General features: G+C 45.5%; 1 protein-coding gene across 1 annotated transcript in view; it reads left to right on the top strand.

Annotated features, from left to right (window-relative positions):
• Rhbdl3 (rhomboid, veinlet-like 3 (Drosophila)) overlaps positions 1–14172 on the top strand; it is a 55581-nt gene that overhangs the window by 23761 nt on the left and 17648 nt on the right. The window contains exons 6-8 of the mRNA XM_013016285.1: positions 2109–2257; positions 4267–4379; positions 12465–12565. Of these exons, the coding sequence (XP_012871739.1) occupies positions 2109–2257; positions 4267–4379; positions 12465–12565 (363 nt within the window). The remainder of the gene's footprint in view (positions 1–2108; positions 2258–4266; positions 4380–12464; positions 12566–14172) is intronic.

Raw genomic sequence — 14172 nt, 5'->3', positions numbered from 1 at the left:
TTTTGAGACAGAGTTTCACTATTATTTCCCATGCCTCAGTTTTTCAAGTGCTAGGATTATAGGAACCTGCCATCACTTTTTTTTTTGCTGGTCCTGGGGCTTGAACTTGGGGCCTGGGCACTGTCTCTGAGCCTCTTTGGACTCAAGGCTAGTGCTCTACCATCAAGGTTAGTGATATACCACTTGAGCCACAGTGTCACTTCTGGCTTTTTCTGAGTAGTTTATTAGAGATAAGAGTCTCATGGACTTTTCTGCCCATGCTGGTTTCGAACTATGATCCTCAGATCTCAGCCTCCTGATAACAGGTGTGAGCCACTGACACCTGATACCTTTTTTTTTTTTTTTAACAGTACCAGGGTTTGAACTCAGGGCCTTACACTCTTACTTGGCTTTCTTTTCAGGACTGGTGCTCTACCACTTGAGCCATGCCTCCAGTTCATATTACTTTATCATTTTTAAGCTTCCTGACCACTCTGGAAGCAAACACTGATAAAGTGGCAGATGTCTGTGTATCACTCATGTTACCCACTCAGAATACTGCCCCAAACCACTTAGGGTAGCTCACTATTTCAATGCACAAGATCACTTAGGAAATTCAGCATATGCTATGACAGACTGCGTGCCAGTGGTTCACATATATAATTCTGGACACTCAGAAGTCTGAGATCTGAGAATTTCCTTTCAAAGCCAGCCCAGGCAGACAAATCTGAGAGATTCTTATTTTCAGTTAACTAGCAAAACACTGGAACTGTCAGGCGGTAGAGCACCAGCCATGTAAGAATGTGAGGAACTGAGTTCAAGCCCCACGCATGCATGCACGCTCACGTATGCGCATGCGCATTTTAGGCTTTCGTCTTCTACAAAACTGATTTGTATGGAGTGTTGGTGAAGATGTGGGGGACCCAGACCTTTATGTAAGTGTAGATATAGTCACTATGAAAAAAATGTCTAGTATTTGTTAAAAACAAACAGAACTGCATATGACCCAGAAATTTCACTTCTGAGTGTGTATCAAAGGAGATGAAAGCAGGGTCTAGAAAAGATATTTGCACACTGTGTTTGTAGCAACATAACACAATAGCTCAAAGTGTCCAAAGACAGATGAATGGTTTAAAAGGAAAACTCTGGAATATTATTTAGGTTTTAAAAGGAAGGAAATCTGACACATGCCACAACACAAAAATACTACAAGCTGGAAAATACGCTAAGTAAAATGAGCCAGTTACAACAGGAGAATGACTGGGTGATTCCTGTTATATGCAGGGGCAACAGGAAGTTATTGTTTAACAGGAACACAATTTCAGGTTTGCAAGATGAAAGGCCATTGGTGACAGTGATCTGATATGAATATATTTAATGCCACAAACTAAACTCAACACTGGAAAGTGGTTACAGTGGTGAATTTTATATGTATTCTACCATAATATTTTTTGTTTGTTAAAGAAATCAACGTGCCTCATCCTAGCTACTCAAGAGGCTGAGATCTGAGGATCACAGTTCAAAGCCAGCCCAGCTTGGGCAGGAATGTCTATGAGACTCTTATCTCCAATTAGTCAAAAAAAAAAACAAAAACAGGAAGTGGAGCTATGGTTCGAAGTAGTAGAGCACTAGCCTGAAGCAAAAAAGATCTGAGACAGCATCTAGACCCTGAATTTAAGGCCCAGGACTGATTAAAAAAAAAAAAGAAAGAAAGAAAGAAAGAAATCAATCTCTACTGGATGCTGGTGGCTCATGCCTGTAATCCTAGTTATTTAGGAGGCTAAGATCTGAGGATCAGTTTGAAGCCAATCCAGGCAGGATAGTTTGTGAGACTCTCATATCCAATTAACTCCTCCTCTCTCTCTCTCTCTCTCTCTCTCTCTCTCTCTCTCTCTTCTTCTCTTCCTCTCTCTCTCTCTCTCTCTCTCACACACACACACACACCCACACAGCAGGATGGATGAGGGATGGCTGGGCATTGGGTGGACACTGGCTGTGTGATGATTTTTGTTCTCTGAGAAGGGAGGATGACAGCCTACTGTAGGGACTCCACTGCTGGTCATCATGAAGTATATCTCTGGGCAACCATGCCTAGCAATGAACAAGTCTTCTCACTCCATTCTGTGCAGGTTGCTTTTTTCCTCTACAATGGGGTATTGCTGAATCAATTTGTGCTGCAGGTGACCCATCCACACTACCTAAAGAACTCACTGGTTTATCATCCCCAGCTCCGGGCTCAGGCTTGGCGCTACCTGACATACATCTTTATGCATGCAGGGTGAGTACCTGTCTTCTTTCTACTAAGAATCCCTGCTGATAAGTGGTCAGGATCATCTAAAATTGAAAATATATGCACATATACATACAGGTTTTTTTTTAAGTGCCTGGGATTGAATCCAGGCCTTTGCACATCCCAGGAAAGTGCTCTGCCACTGAGCTATGACCCCTAAGGCCCCTGGAGTGCCTGGGAAGGTTCTCCAGGTTTGAGGTTTGGAGGGACAGAGACAGCCAACATTTGGGGAGGGCCCAGCAAGGCAAACTGTTATGCTGTGTGCCTAGGAATCCAGAAGTTACTGTGGTAGAGAAGCAAAACTCAGGAGCTCTGGGTTATTCCTCATCTGGTCTCTTAGTCTTTTATTTTTTAATTTAATTTTATTTCTTGCTGGTCCTAGGGCTCAGACTCTGGGCTTGGGTGCTACCCCTGAGCTCCTTTTTAGCTCAAGGCTAGTGCTCTACGACTTGGCCACAGCACCACTTCTGGCTTTTTCCTGTGATTAATTGGAAATAAGAATTTCACAGGCTTTCCTGCCCGGGCTGGCTTCAAACCATGATCTTCAGATCTCATCCTCCTCAGGAGCTAGGATTAAAAGGCATGAGCCATCAGCACTGGGCTAGTCTCTTAGTCTTTTCAAGGGCATAAGCGCAGAAAGTCTCTAAGGTCTCACATGGCATTGTCACTCAACCTTTCCAGTGAATATTCCTTTCTCATCGTAGAATCCTTTTGCTAGTATAGGCAGTAAAAGGTAGAAGATTCCAGCAGAGTGGGGATTCAGGACACAGCTCAACTTGTCCAAGTTACCTTGAAGGTGCTCATGTGTCAGCTCTGTAGCCCAAGTAAGCCTCCAGTCAAGGTCTTGCTGACCAAGCTAGAGCCATAACCCAAAGTAAAACCTAGACTCCTTGTTTCAACACCCTCCCAACCCCAGGGAGCTGTTCAGTGTCTGCAAGCTCAATTTAAATGAGAAAATGGACTTTAAAGTGCTTTGTAAACTTGAGAGCCCCATATTGATTGAATATAGTAGTAGTAACCTTACGATCTTTTCTGGTAATACTTAAACTTGGCTTAGACACACCACACATTTAGGGACAAGATCTGGCACCAGATGACTTGTATTATACAAAGGTAGAGGTTCACAGGGTAAGAAAGCCTACTATCCTTTCTCTTTGCCCTGAGAATTGTGGAGAGGAACAGGTACATTTTCATACCACAAAGGAGAAGCTTCCTCGATGAACCTTAAAGAAGAACTTGAAATTATTAAGTTACAGGTATTCCCTTTAATGCTTGCTGTGTTTTTGAGAATATCTTTTGGTTTTTGGCAAGTGTTTTTGCCAGTACCAGGCAGGGTTTGAACTCAGGGCCTCATACTTGTTTGGATTGCTTGGTTGTCTGGCACTCGTCATTTGAGCCATGCCTCTAGCCTCACTTTTTTGCCAGTTACCTTAGAGTAGAGAATTTCGTGCACTGTCTGCCCCAGGTTGTCTTTAAACGTAGATCCTCCAGATCTCAATCTCCCGAGTAGCTAGGATTTATAGATAAAAGCCACCAGACCTGGCAAAAAAAAAAACATTTTGTTTTTCAGCATCAGTAGTTTTTACAAATATACTAGAGTGCTCTGTTAACCTCAAGGCCAGAGATAGAGCAAGTCAGGTAGATCCCTAGCTAGGCCCCTAATTAGTTATGTGACTTTAAGTCAATCCGTGCCCCTCTCTGAGCGTTGGCTTTGTGCATATGAACCCATGACACTGTTATGTCTTCTTGACTGTGCTTAGTCTTGCTCACAGTGGCAGACAGATACTGCTAGTCTCCACCCGGGCCCTGTTTGTGAATTCAGTCCTGGCTGGGACACTTGGGAGGCTGTTTCCAAAGTAGTCTGGCTGCATTGTCTTTCTCCCCCACATACCAGGAGCTCCTCAGAAGTAGGGACAAGAGTCTTGCTCACTCCTGAATCTTCAGCCTCTCTTCACATGGTGTTTGTTGAGTGAACTAATGAGTATGATCTGTTACAGGATAGAACATCTGGGACTTAATGTCGTGCTGCAGCTGCTAGTAGGGGTGCCCCTGGAGATGGTACATGGAGCCACCCGCATCGGGCTTGTCTATGTGGCCGGCGTTGTGGCAGGTAGGAAGGAGGGCCCTGTGTCCAAGGGATGAACCTTCCCAGGATGGATTGAGGGAGAGCCTGTAAGTGGGACAAGCTTCCAGATCACACATGGAATTCTCATTGCCAAGGTTCCAGGCAAATCTCCCACCTCCCTGGAGCCCAGACAGGAAGATGTGTGAGGCTTAGTGGGGCAGAACACAGGATTTGGAACAGGCAGATTGACAGTGTCTGCATTCTATGAGCTTGGCAAAATTCTTTAACCTCTGTCTTGGTCCTGTCATGCTTGAAGAAGGAACTAACGAGCTCTGTAGGGATGTAAGAGCTATGTGGGTAGGAAAATGGTGCTGTTTAAATTGTGCAGGTTGTGGTAGAATGCTAGCCTTGAGCACAAAAAGCTCAGGGACAGCACCCAGGCCCTGAGTTCAAGCCCCACAACTGACCCCCCCACCCCCCCCAAAAAAAAGTAAATTGTGCAGGGTGCCAGGTGCTGGTGGCTCTCACACCTGTAATCCTAGCTACTCCGGAGGCTGAGATCCGAGGATCACAGTTCAAAACCAGCCCAGCAAGAAAATCTGTGAAACTCTTTCTCCAATTAATTATCAGAAAAAGTGGAAGTGACAATGTGGCTCAAAGTGCTAGAGCTCTAGCTTTGAGCAAAAGAGCTCAAGGACAGCATCTAGGTCGTGAATTCAAGCCCCATGACTGAGAAAAAAAAAATATGCAGGGTGAATGAGATTGTGTAGGGCAGCCATGGACCCAAACCTATGTATCTTCCTGGCCAGAGCAGCAGCTGAACCCACAGGGAGATCTTGCCTCTACTTAAATTAACCATTGTCCCCTTGATTGACCATCTGAGTACAAGAGGAATCTGGTCTAGGAGACAGTGGAGAAGTTGAGGGTGGAGGGGTGTGTCAGCCTGACACCTGCATAGGTGTGGCTGTGGCAAGTGATCCTTCTCCCTGGAGCAAGGAGTAGAGAAGGGAGCTGGGGGAGCAGAGCTGATTTCTGCAGAAAAAAAATCTCACCAGCCCAGCTTCTGTGCACCAGGGATCCTCCCTCATTATGTCTCCAACTTTATTGCTCTTTTTTTTTCTTAAAAAAAATTTTTTTACAAGGTTTGCTACCTCAGCTCTTCAGCTTGACAGCTGTACCCAAGAGAGTTTTGTGTGTATGTTTAAGTGAGATCTTAATCCTTTCTGAGTGGCCTTAAACTTACCATCAGAGAGCTGGGCAGCTTTGGCCTTATAAATACCATCTAGGCAGGGGCCCTTGGTAGCCACTAAACTGGTCTCAAATATAAAAGGGAAGGATCCCACCCTACCCCTGTGACACTGGTCTGCTAGTTGGAAAACCCTTGACCTAGAAGATTCTCCTGTTATTTCTATCTGTGGTCACCAGTTTAGACCTTGTGCCCTCACAACCCTTTCCTAGAATCTCCCACCTACTGTGTCCTTAAGAAAGGTCGACCAGATCTGGGAAGTTGGCTCAGTGGTAGAGTGCTTACCTCGCATGCATGAGGCCCTGGGTTCCATTCCTCAGCACCACGTAAGCAGAAAAAAGATGGAAGTGGTGCTGTAGCTCAAGTGGTAAGAGTGCTAGCCTTGAACTGAAGAGCTGAGGGACAGCACCCAGGCCCAGAGTTCAGGCTCTGTAACTGACAAAAAGAAAGAAAGAAAGAAAGAAAAAAGGTCTACAAGGGGCTGGGAAGGTAGCTCAGTGGTAGAGTGCTTGCCTTGCATTCATGAGGCTCTGGGTTTGATTCCTCAGTACCCCTTAAGCAGAAAAAGCCAGAAGTGGCACTGTGGTTCAAGTGGTAGAGCACTAGCCTTGAGCTGAAGAGCTGAGTGGCAGCATCCAGGCCCAGAGTTCAGGCCCCGTGAACAACAACAACAAAAGAAAGGTCTAGGAGCCTGGCACTGGTGGCTCACTCCTGTAATGGTGTCTACTCAGGAGGCTGAATCTGTGGATCAAGGTTCAAAGCTAGCCCAGGCAGGAAGTCACGAGACTTAACTACCAAAAAAGCAGAAGTGGTAATACTCAAGCTTAGGGATAACACCCAGGCTCTGGGTTCAAGCCCCAGGATAGGCACACACACATATACAAAAAAAAAAAAAGAATGAAGGAAGTAGAGCTGCGACTCAAAGTAGTAGAGTGTTAACCTTGAGCAAAAGAGCTCAGGGACAGTGCCCAGGCTCTGTTATGGAGTTCATGCTCCATAACTGCTAAAAAGAAAAAAAAAAAAAGAAATGATCAAAAGAAGATGGACACCAGTGGCTTACACCTGTAATCCAAGCTACTCAGAAGTCTGAGATCTGAGGATCATAGCTCAAAGCAGCCTGGAAGAAAAATCCATCAGACTCTTATCTCCAATTAATCACAGAAAAAGCTAGAAGTGGCACTGTGTCTCTGAGCAGTAGAGCACTAACCTTGAACAAAAGGAACTTGGGGAGAGTGCCAAGGCCCAGAGTTCAAGCCCCAGGACCAGCAAAAACAGGGAGGGGGGAGGGGCAGAGAGGGGGAGGGGGAGGGTCTAGGGTGATGAAGGTCCAGTGCTGTGTAAGAGAGAGAAAGGAGGTGAGGGAGGGAAGGAAGGAGAGAGAGAGAAGAAGGAAAGAAGAGGGAGGGAAGGAGGAAGGGAAAAAGCACTTCTTTGTACCCCATTTTCTCAGCCTCCAACACACCACTGGGTCCTTACATCTAGGGAGTTATAGCTTCATTTTCTATACCTAGACACTCAAGAGTCCCAGATGTTAAATGGCGGGGAACGGGGAAGATGCTCGTAACACTTGCAGTTAGTAGTCAATTAGATGGGGGTGCTATATTACCTGGAAGACAGCAGTAAGATCCAGAATGACTCAGACCTCAGTCAGAACAGATGACACAGTCGGGAGACGGCAGGTAGCACTCCCAGTGATGTCAGCATGGAGTGGGAAGTACAGACACAAGTGGGATTCATCACCTAAATTGGTGGATGTAGGGCTGTAGCAAACTGCCAGCCAAGAGCGAGCCCTGTGCTACCTGAGTCATTGAGTCAGAACAGAGGTCACTCTGGTCACCACATATCATGCCATTGATCTTCGGGATTGAGTCAGTTGATCTCCTAAGCCTGTTTACTGACAGCCAGACCAGAGGGAAGAGCTACCTTGCACTACTATAATTAACCTCTACAACCATCCCATGTGGCAGTTACTGCTGTTTTCTACCTGGTACAAGTAACCGAACCTAAGACTTTGGGGTTGGGAATATAGTTTAGTGGTGTAGCATGTGTTTAATACTGGCCTTATGTTTAATATGTGGGAGGCTCTGGGTTCAATCTCCAGCACCTACACACGCACACATAAACAAAGCCAGAAGCCAAGGCTTATAGGAACAATTGACTTGAGAAGAAGACACAGCTCAGCTGTGATGGATTTGGGCTCACACTCATACTGTGTTCCCAAAAACTGTCCCATACACATTACCATAGTATAAAGATGACCAAGAGGTAGGTTTTTGTCTTTGTGCCTTTATTATCATAAAGAAAAGGAGACATGATAGGTGTCAGGCCTACTTTCTGATTCCTGCCTAGTGAAAGTATTGCTAGCTGGGAATGTGGCCTAGTGGTAAAGTACTTGCCTAGCATGCATGAAGGCCCAGGTTCAATTCCTCAGTACCACATACACAGAAAAAAACAGAAGTGGTACTTTGGCTCAGGTGGTAGAGTGTTAGCTTTGAGCTGAAGAGCTTAAGGACAGCACTCAGGCCCAGAGTTCAAGTCCCACAACCTACCCCCCCCCAAAAAAAAAAAGAGAGAGAGAAAGAAAAGTATTGCTTATCCAACGTCATCACATTTTATAGCAAAAATGGCTCACCCTTACTGTGTATATACAATTTCCAGAAGTGTGATACAGGGCTCCAAGACGTGTGCATCACAACAGTTCTGTGATGTGGGTGCTATAACACCCATTTTACAGGCAGTTTAGAGAGGTGATATGATCAGCCAGTTGAACTGCAGTGAGCCCTGTGCTTCTAATCAACATTTACGCCAATAGGCAACTCACTCATGACAACTAACAGTGTAAGCTATTAACAGTGTAACTACTTTAAAAGCCAGTATCTTTTCTTCTTATTATGTCTTCAAAGAGTTGTACAAGGAGGTTTCAATTTAACTTATCCATTTATGTGTACAATGCATCCTTATCAGTCACTCCTTCCATCCATCATGCTTTCCCATCCCCATCCTTCTCAAGTTCTCTAGTTCCATTTTCGTGTGTGTACATTCAGTGCTATGACTGTATAAATTCATCATTCCTCTCTCCATTAACTTGTCCCCCCCCGCCCCGCTTTAGTTCCTGTACCTCCAGTGAAGACATGTTTTAGCTTTCTCGTATTTGTTTTGTTAAACTGTCTGTTGATAGCTCAAATAGGTTACAGCATGAAATCTCCTGTGTATATCATACTTTAGTCAATTAAAACTACTATCTTAAGTACATCACTAATCTTTTTTTCTTTTTCTTCTCCTTTTTTTTTTGGTTGGTCATGGGGCTTGAACTCTGGGCCTGGGCGCTGTCCCTGCGCTCTTCAGCTCAAGGCGAGCGCTCTACTGCTTCAGCCACAGCGCCACTTCTGATTTTCGAGTGGTTTGTTGGAGATAAGAGTCTTACGGGGCTGGGAAGTTGGCTCATGGGCTGGGAAGTTGGCTCAGTGGTAGAGCGCTTGCCTTGCATGCCTGAGGCCCTGGGTTCGATACCTCAGCACCACATAAGCAAAAAGAAAAAAGCCGGAAGTGGCGCTGTGGCTCAAGTGGTAGAGCGCTAGCCTTGAGCTGAAGAGCTGAGGGACAGCGCCCAGGCCTAGAGTTCAGGCCCCACAGCCAAACCCCCCCCCCAAAAAAAAAAGAGTCTTACGGACTTTCCTGCCCAGGCTGGCTTTGAACTGAGATCCTCAGATCTCAGCTTCCTGAGTAGGTAGGATTATAGGCGTGAGTCACCAGCACCCAGCTCTTTTTATTTTCTGAGACCCACGATTTGAACTCAGTGATGCTTTTGCGTATTGGCTGGTGTTCTACCACCTGAGATATGCCTCTAACCTTTTTTCTTATAGATTATATAGATTATAAGACATGTATGCATTCCCAGAGCCTAGAACCTTTTAGGTAATAAATATTAGTAGAGTGCATGAAAGAACACATGAATAAATAAGGTTACATTGCTTACATGGATTTGTTGTGCCAATTTTTACTTGGATTTTTGCTAATGGCTAAGAAAGAAAAATGCCTTATGCCTTAAAACTTTCCAAGTTAAAACTACGGAAAGTTGTGCTTCATGCAAGGTCCCCAATTGATGAGTTCTGGCATAGACCCAGAGTATTGTTTTGAAGTCCCTTGTAGTCCTGATTAGAACCAGCCCCTTGATCCACCACTGGGTGGAGGTAAGGTTTACCATCACTGCAGTTTGCCATTCTCTCCCCGTCTGGTGTACCCACAATCTCTGTGAGAATTCATACTGGTCTTATGAAATTGTCATCCCCGAGGTTCCTAGCTGGTGAGGGGATCTTGCTGGGCCTGTATTTCAGGTCATGTCTTAGGATAGCCTTTGGTACTCTATATACACATATCCCTTGTTTGTGTTCAGCCCATCCAATCCTTTCATCCCCCAGCTCATTTGCAGGAAAGTCTAGCCTGTGGTCCAGGTTTCTAGAACCTCAGGATTCTAGAACCAGGATCTGAGCCTCAGCCCCTGAGTCATAGGCCAAGCCAGGGATCATTGAATTCCTCTAGAAGAAACATTTGAGGTCCCCTCTAGTGTGGATGGTAAGATTTTTCTCTCCCCCACACCCCAATTCAAGTAGGGCCACACTCTGGTCAAGTTTCCTTTAAAACGGTGGTTTTACTGCTCAGAATTTGGAAAACTTTAGATTTAATTTTGTAGATGTGAAAACTTGAAGCCTGAAGAATTCAGGGGCAATTGCCCAAGGTCATATAACAGTCTAGCCACATACACACCCCATTCTAGATATGTCTATGGACCAAAGCTGGCCCCTGCCCTAGGAATCAAGACTCTGAATCATGAATAGGGTGAAGGAAAGGTCAGTGTTGTTCAAGTTGATCCTGCCACGGACTCTTTCCTGCCTGCAGGCTGCCTGTAGCCTACCCTGGTGGATGATGCTGGAGTGGGAAGTGGGAGCTGCCTTGCCAGAGAGGCTGGGCCTTCTTCTGTCCAAATGGTAATTAATGAGGAGCGGCTTGGGCAGCCAGCCCTGCACAGCCCTGCAATGCAGCCTTCTCAGACAACCCGCCAGGAGAGCGTGGGAATCCTTTGTCATGCAGATCTCTGCCTATGTATGTGCCACCCTGGGAGGTTTTTCTTTCTCTTATATATGGCTGACCCTGTGGCTGGGTCATCAAAAAAAAAGAAAAGAAAAAGGAAGAAAGAAAGAAAAGAAAGTTATCTGACAATAGATCAATACCTTATTAAAGCCAGAGTGAAGGCATGAAAGAGATGCAGAAAGATTTATAGTTGCCCTGGGAAGGGAGAAGAACTTTGGAAGTCCCCAGTTCACTAACAGTTTGGGGTTTTCTTCTGAGAGATTGACACTTAAGTATTTCTAGTGGGGAATCTCTTCCTTGAAAGTGCTCACAAGGGATTAGGGAGAGGCAGATGGACAGTGACATGCTGATATTCTATAGGGGAATTCTCCATGTCCAGATTTAGAAGGTCAGAGTTCCTGACCATCTTCCTAAGGTGTGGATCCCTCACCCCTGAGCCTGCAGAAGTCAAATCTCTGCCTGTCCTTCCCGTTTCCAATGGCTAATTGGCTCCAGAGCCTGCAGGCATTTTCCAGTGGTTGTTTCTGCTCACTCACCCAGGCCAGCCACTGCTCACCCTCTGTTGCCCTGGGCTCTACCTCCCAGTTATTTTTAGTCTCCTGTGTCTTGCCCTGGAAGCCAAAGCATTGATCACACTTAAATAAGACCAGAACAATAAATTTCCCATCTCCTCTCTGCCCAGCTTTCCTTCCAGAGCAAAATTTTGTCATCCCCTAGACCAAAAGCCATAGGCCTCCCTTTCCCCCCAGAGAGTATGACATCATCTGTATCTTCCTAAGGACTTTTCAAGGACATTTTTTTCCTCCAGAAAAGTCCCCACTTGGGATCCTGTTGGTCTTTTGTGCTTTTTCAACTGCAGGGTGATTGGGAGTGATGGTGCTTTCTAGATACAGCTGCGTAAAAGGGACAGTGGTAGAAGTGCCTGCAGAGGGAGTGCCTACTTTTGAGAGCTTTGATCAGTAACACACATTTTGGATTGGGGATGTAGCTCAGCAGTAGAGCACTTGCCTAGCATTTGTGAGGCCCTGGGTTCTATCCAAAAAGAAAAAAGAAAGAACGAACATGAGTTTTGTATCAGGCAGAGTGGACTCAAGTCCTACTTCTAGCACTTCCAGGATACTTGGCTCAGATCCTTCTCTTTTCTCTGCTTGAGGGTGGAAGGGAGGAATGGATGTAAAATGCTTGCCCAGTGTCTTCCATGCACTGCCTGTGTGTAGCCAGTTCTTTCTGGGTAACTACTGCCACTTGTTTTTGTTGTTTCTACTTCAGAACCCTGTACCAGCGCAATGTCAGGTAGAGAGGCAGGTGATCTAGGTTATAACTCAGGATCCACTTTGAGCAAATCACACATTTTTTCCTCTTCTTCCTCCTCTTCCTTCTCCTCCTCTTCCTCCTCCTCCTCCTCTTCCTCTTCCTTCTCTTCCTTTTCCTTCTCCTTCTCCTCCTTCTCTTCCTCCTCCTCCTCCTTCCTTCTTCCTTCTTCCTTTTCTTTTGAGACTGGGCTTGACTGTAGCCCAAATTGGCCTCAAACTCATAATCCTTCTACATGAGTGCTAAGAATACAGGTGTGCCACCCACTCTTGGCTCACTTTTTCCTTCTTTAAATCTTGCATTCCCTTGTGTAAAGTGTGAAAGTTGAATCAGGTGCTAATTTCTACCATAAACTAATTCTTTGGGAAATCCAAGGCAACGTTGGTATCAAAGGAGGAAGAGATGGAGGCTTTTGCTGTGGAGTCTTCCCACTCAGGTATAGCTGAGCCCCATATTCTTGACAACTCTCCATTTTTCTATACTAGGGTCTCTGGCTGTGTCTGTGGCTGACATGACTGCCCCTGTTGTGGGCTCTTCTGGAGGGGTGTATGCGCTCGTCTCTGCCCATCTGGCCAACATTGTCATGGTGAGTCATTCCTGTTCCTACAGCTCTCTTCTTTGCCTCTTCTCTGTCTTCGCTGGACCTGACCATTACACTACTAGAGCTGGCCCAGCCTAGGCAGACCTGCTTGTTTACAAGGTTTACATGTACTCCTCCCCCTCTGCAGGCCTATTCTAACTGGGACGCTCCTGTACCTGTCCACATGTTCTCTAATCATGGCATAGCCTATGAATATATCTCTTTCATTCTTCTACCTATTTCCTACTTGGTGATTTTAAAACATGTTAACATTTAGTCATTAGAAGCTGAGCACAAGTTAACTGAATAAGCATGATGCCCTGGGTTCAAATACGAGTACTGACAAAAAAAAAATTGGCCACTGGTATGCGTGTCATTGAAATTCCTTGTTTGCCATAGATGGTTAAATAAGAAGTCCTTAAAGATTACCTCTCTCAAATTCTCAAGTAGAAAAAAGGAGGCTTTGAGGAGTTAAGTGATCACCCAAACTCACATTGAGGTTATATATAATCAGGACTTCAGTCGACAAGTTCTGACAGCCATTCCAGTGTGGTTCCCATGCACCAGCCCCTCACAATGGTGGGACACAATGATGGGCAGTGTAGGGGTAGGGGTCTATAGAGCCCACTTCCTAAAGGGTGACCTTAGACCAGTTACTGACTGTTTTGTGCCTCAGTTTCTAAATCTGTGAAAATGAATGATAGGCAGTAGTGAGAGAAAATGAACATAACCATATAAGGTTAATTTCCCACTCCTCATAGAAGCACAAATGTAGAACCTTTCAGGGCAAAAAAAGGAAGGAAAGAAGGAAGGGAGGAAGGAAAAGAAAGAGAGAAAGAAAGAAAGAAAGAGGGAAAGAAAGAAAATTTAAAAGAATGAGTCTGATGGGGGATGATGAGGCGCCACCTGTTTTGCTGGAAGTCTGAGTATGGAGGAAATCTGAGTCTGGTGGGGTGTGGTTGCCCTACCTCATGTTCCTCCTGGCCTAGGAGCCTATAGGCCTGACATTCTCCCTGGCTAGGGCTGCTCTTGTGCTCAATGGTGCCCATTAACTTAAGAGGAAGGAGGTTGGGAGAGATGAAGAGAAGAGGACGGAGGGAGGGGAGGGAAGGGAAGGGAGGACAAGTAGGCAGGCTCCTCCTCCCCACCCCTCCTTATCCTGTCTATCCCCACGTGGCTTTTGTGGCACTGTTTGATTATAGCAGTGTTTGGAGACCAGAGTCTCGCTTACAGTCCTCTTGCAGCAGCCTCCTGAGTACTGGTATTTTCTTGAGCAGTCCAGTTCTCACTGGACACATACCCCACACACCCCTTTTCTTTTCCCAAGTGTCCCCTTTGTAAATGGAGTAGGCAGACACTGAGTAATTACACTTGCTCCTGGCCTGAATTTTTTGGCAACTTTCAAGTGACTATGGGTACAGTTTGCATGTGTGAATGTGAAGGTGGAATGTGTGTTCATCCATGTATATTACACACACACACACACACACAAGTTCAGTCTGCTGAAAGCCCGTGAGCCCACGTTACCTCACATGGCCCTTTTAAATGGGTCATTCTGTATCAGTGCCAAATCTTTCCCCAGACACAGCTTTTCCTCTGAATTTCTCCTCCTC

Source organism: Dipodomys ordii, unplaced genomic scaffold (genome assembly GCF_000151885.1).
Source record: "Dipodomys ordii isolate 6190 unplaced genomic scaffold, Dord_2.0 Scaffold31, whole genome shotgun sequence".
Classification (NCBI taxonomy): Eukaryota; Metazoa; Chordata; class Mammalia; order Rodentia; family Heteromyidae; genus Dipodomys; species Dipodomys ordii.
Note: the sequence above shows the minus strand (reverse complement) of the source record. Positions and strands in the feature narration are given on the sequence as shown.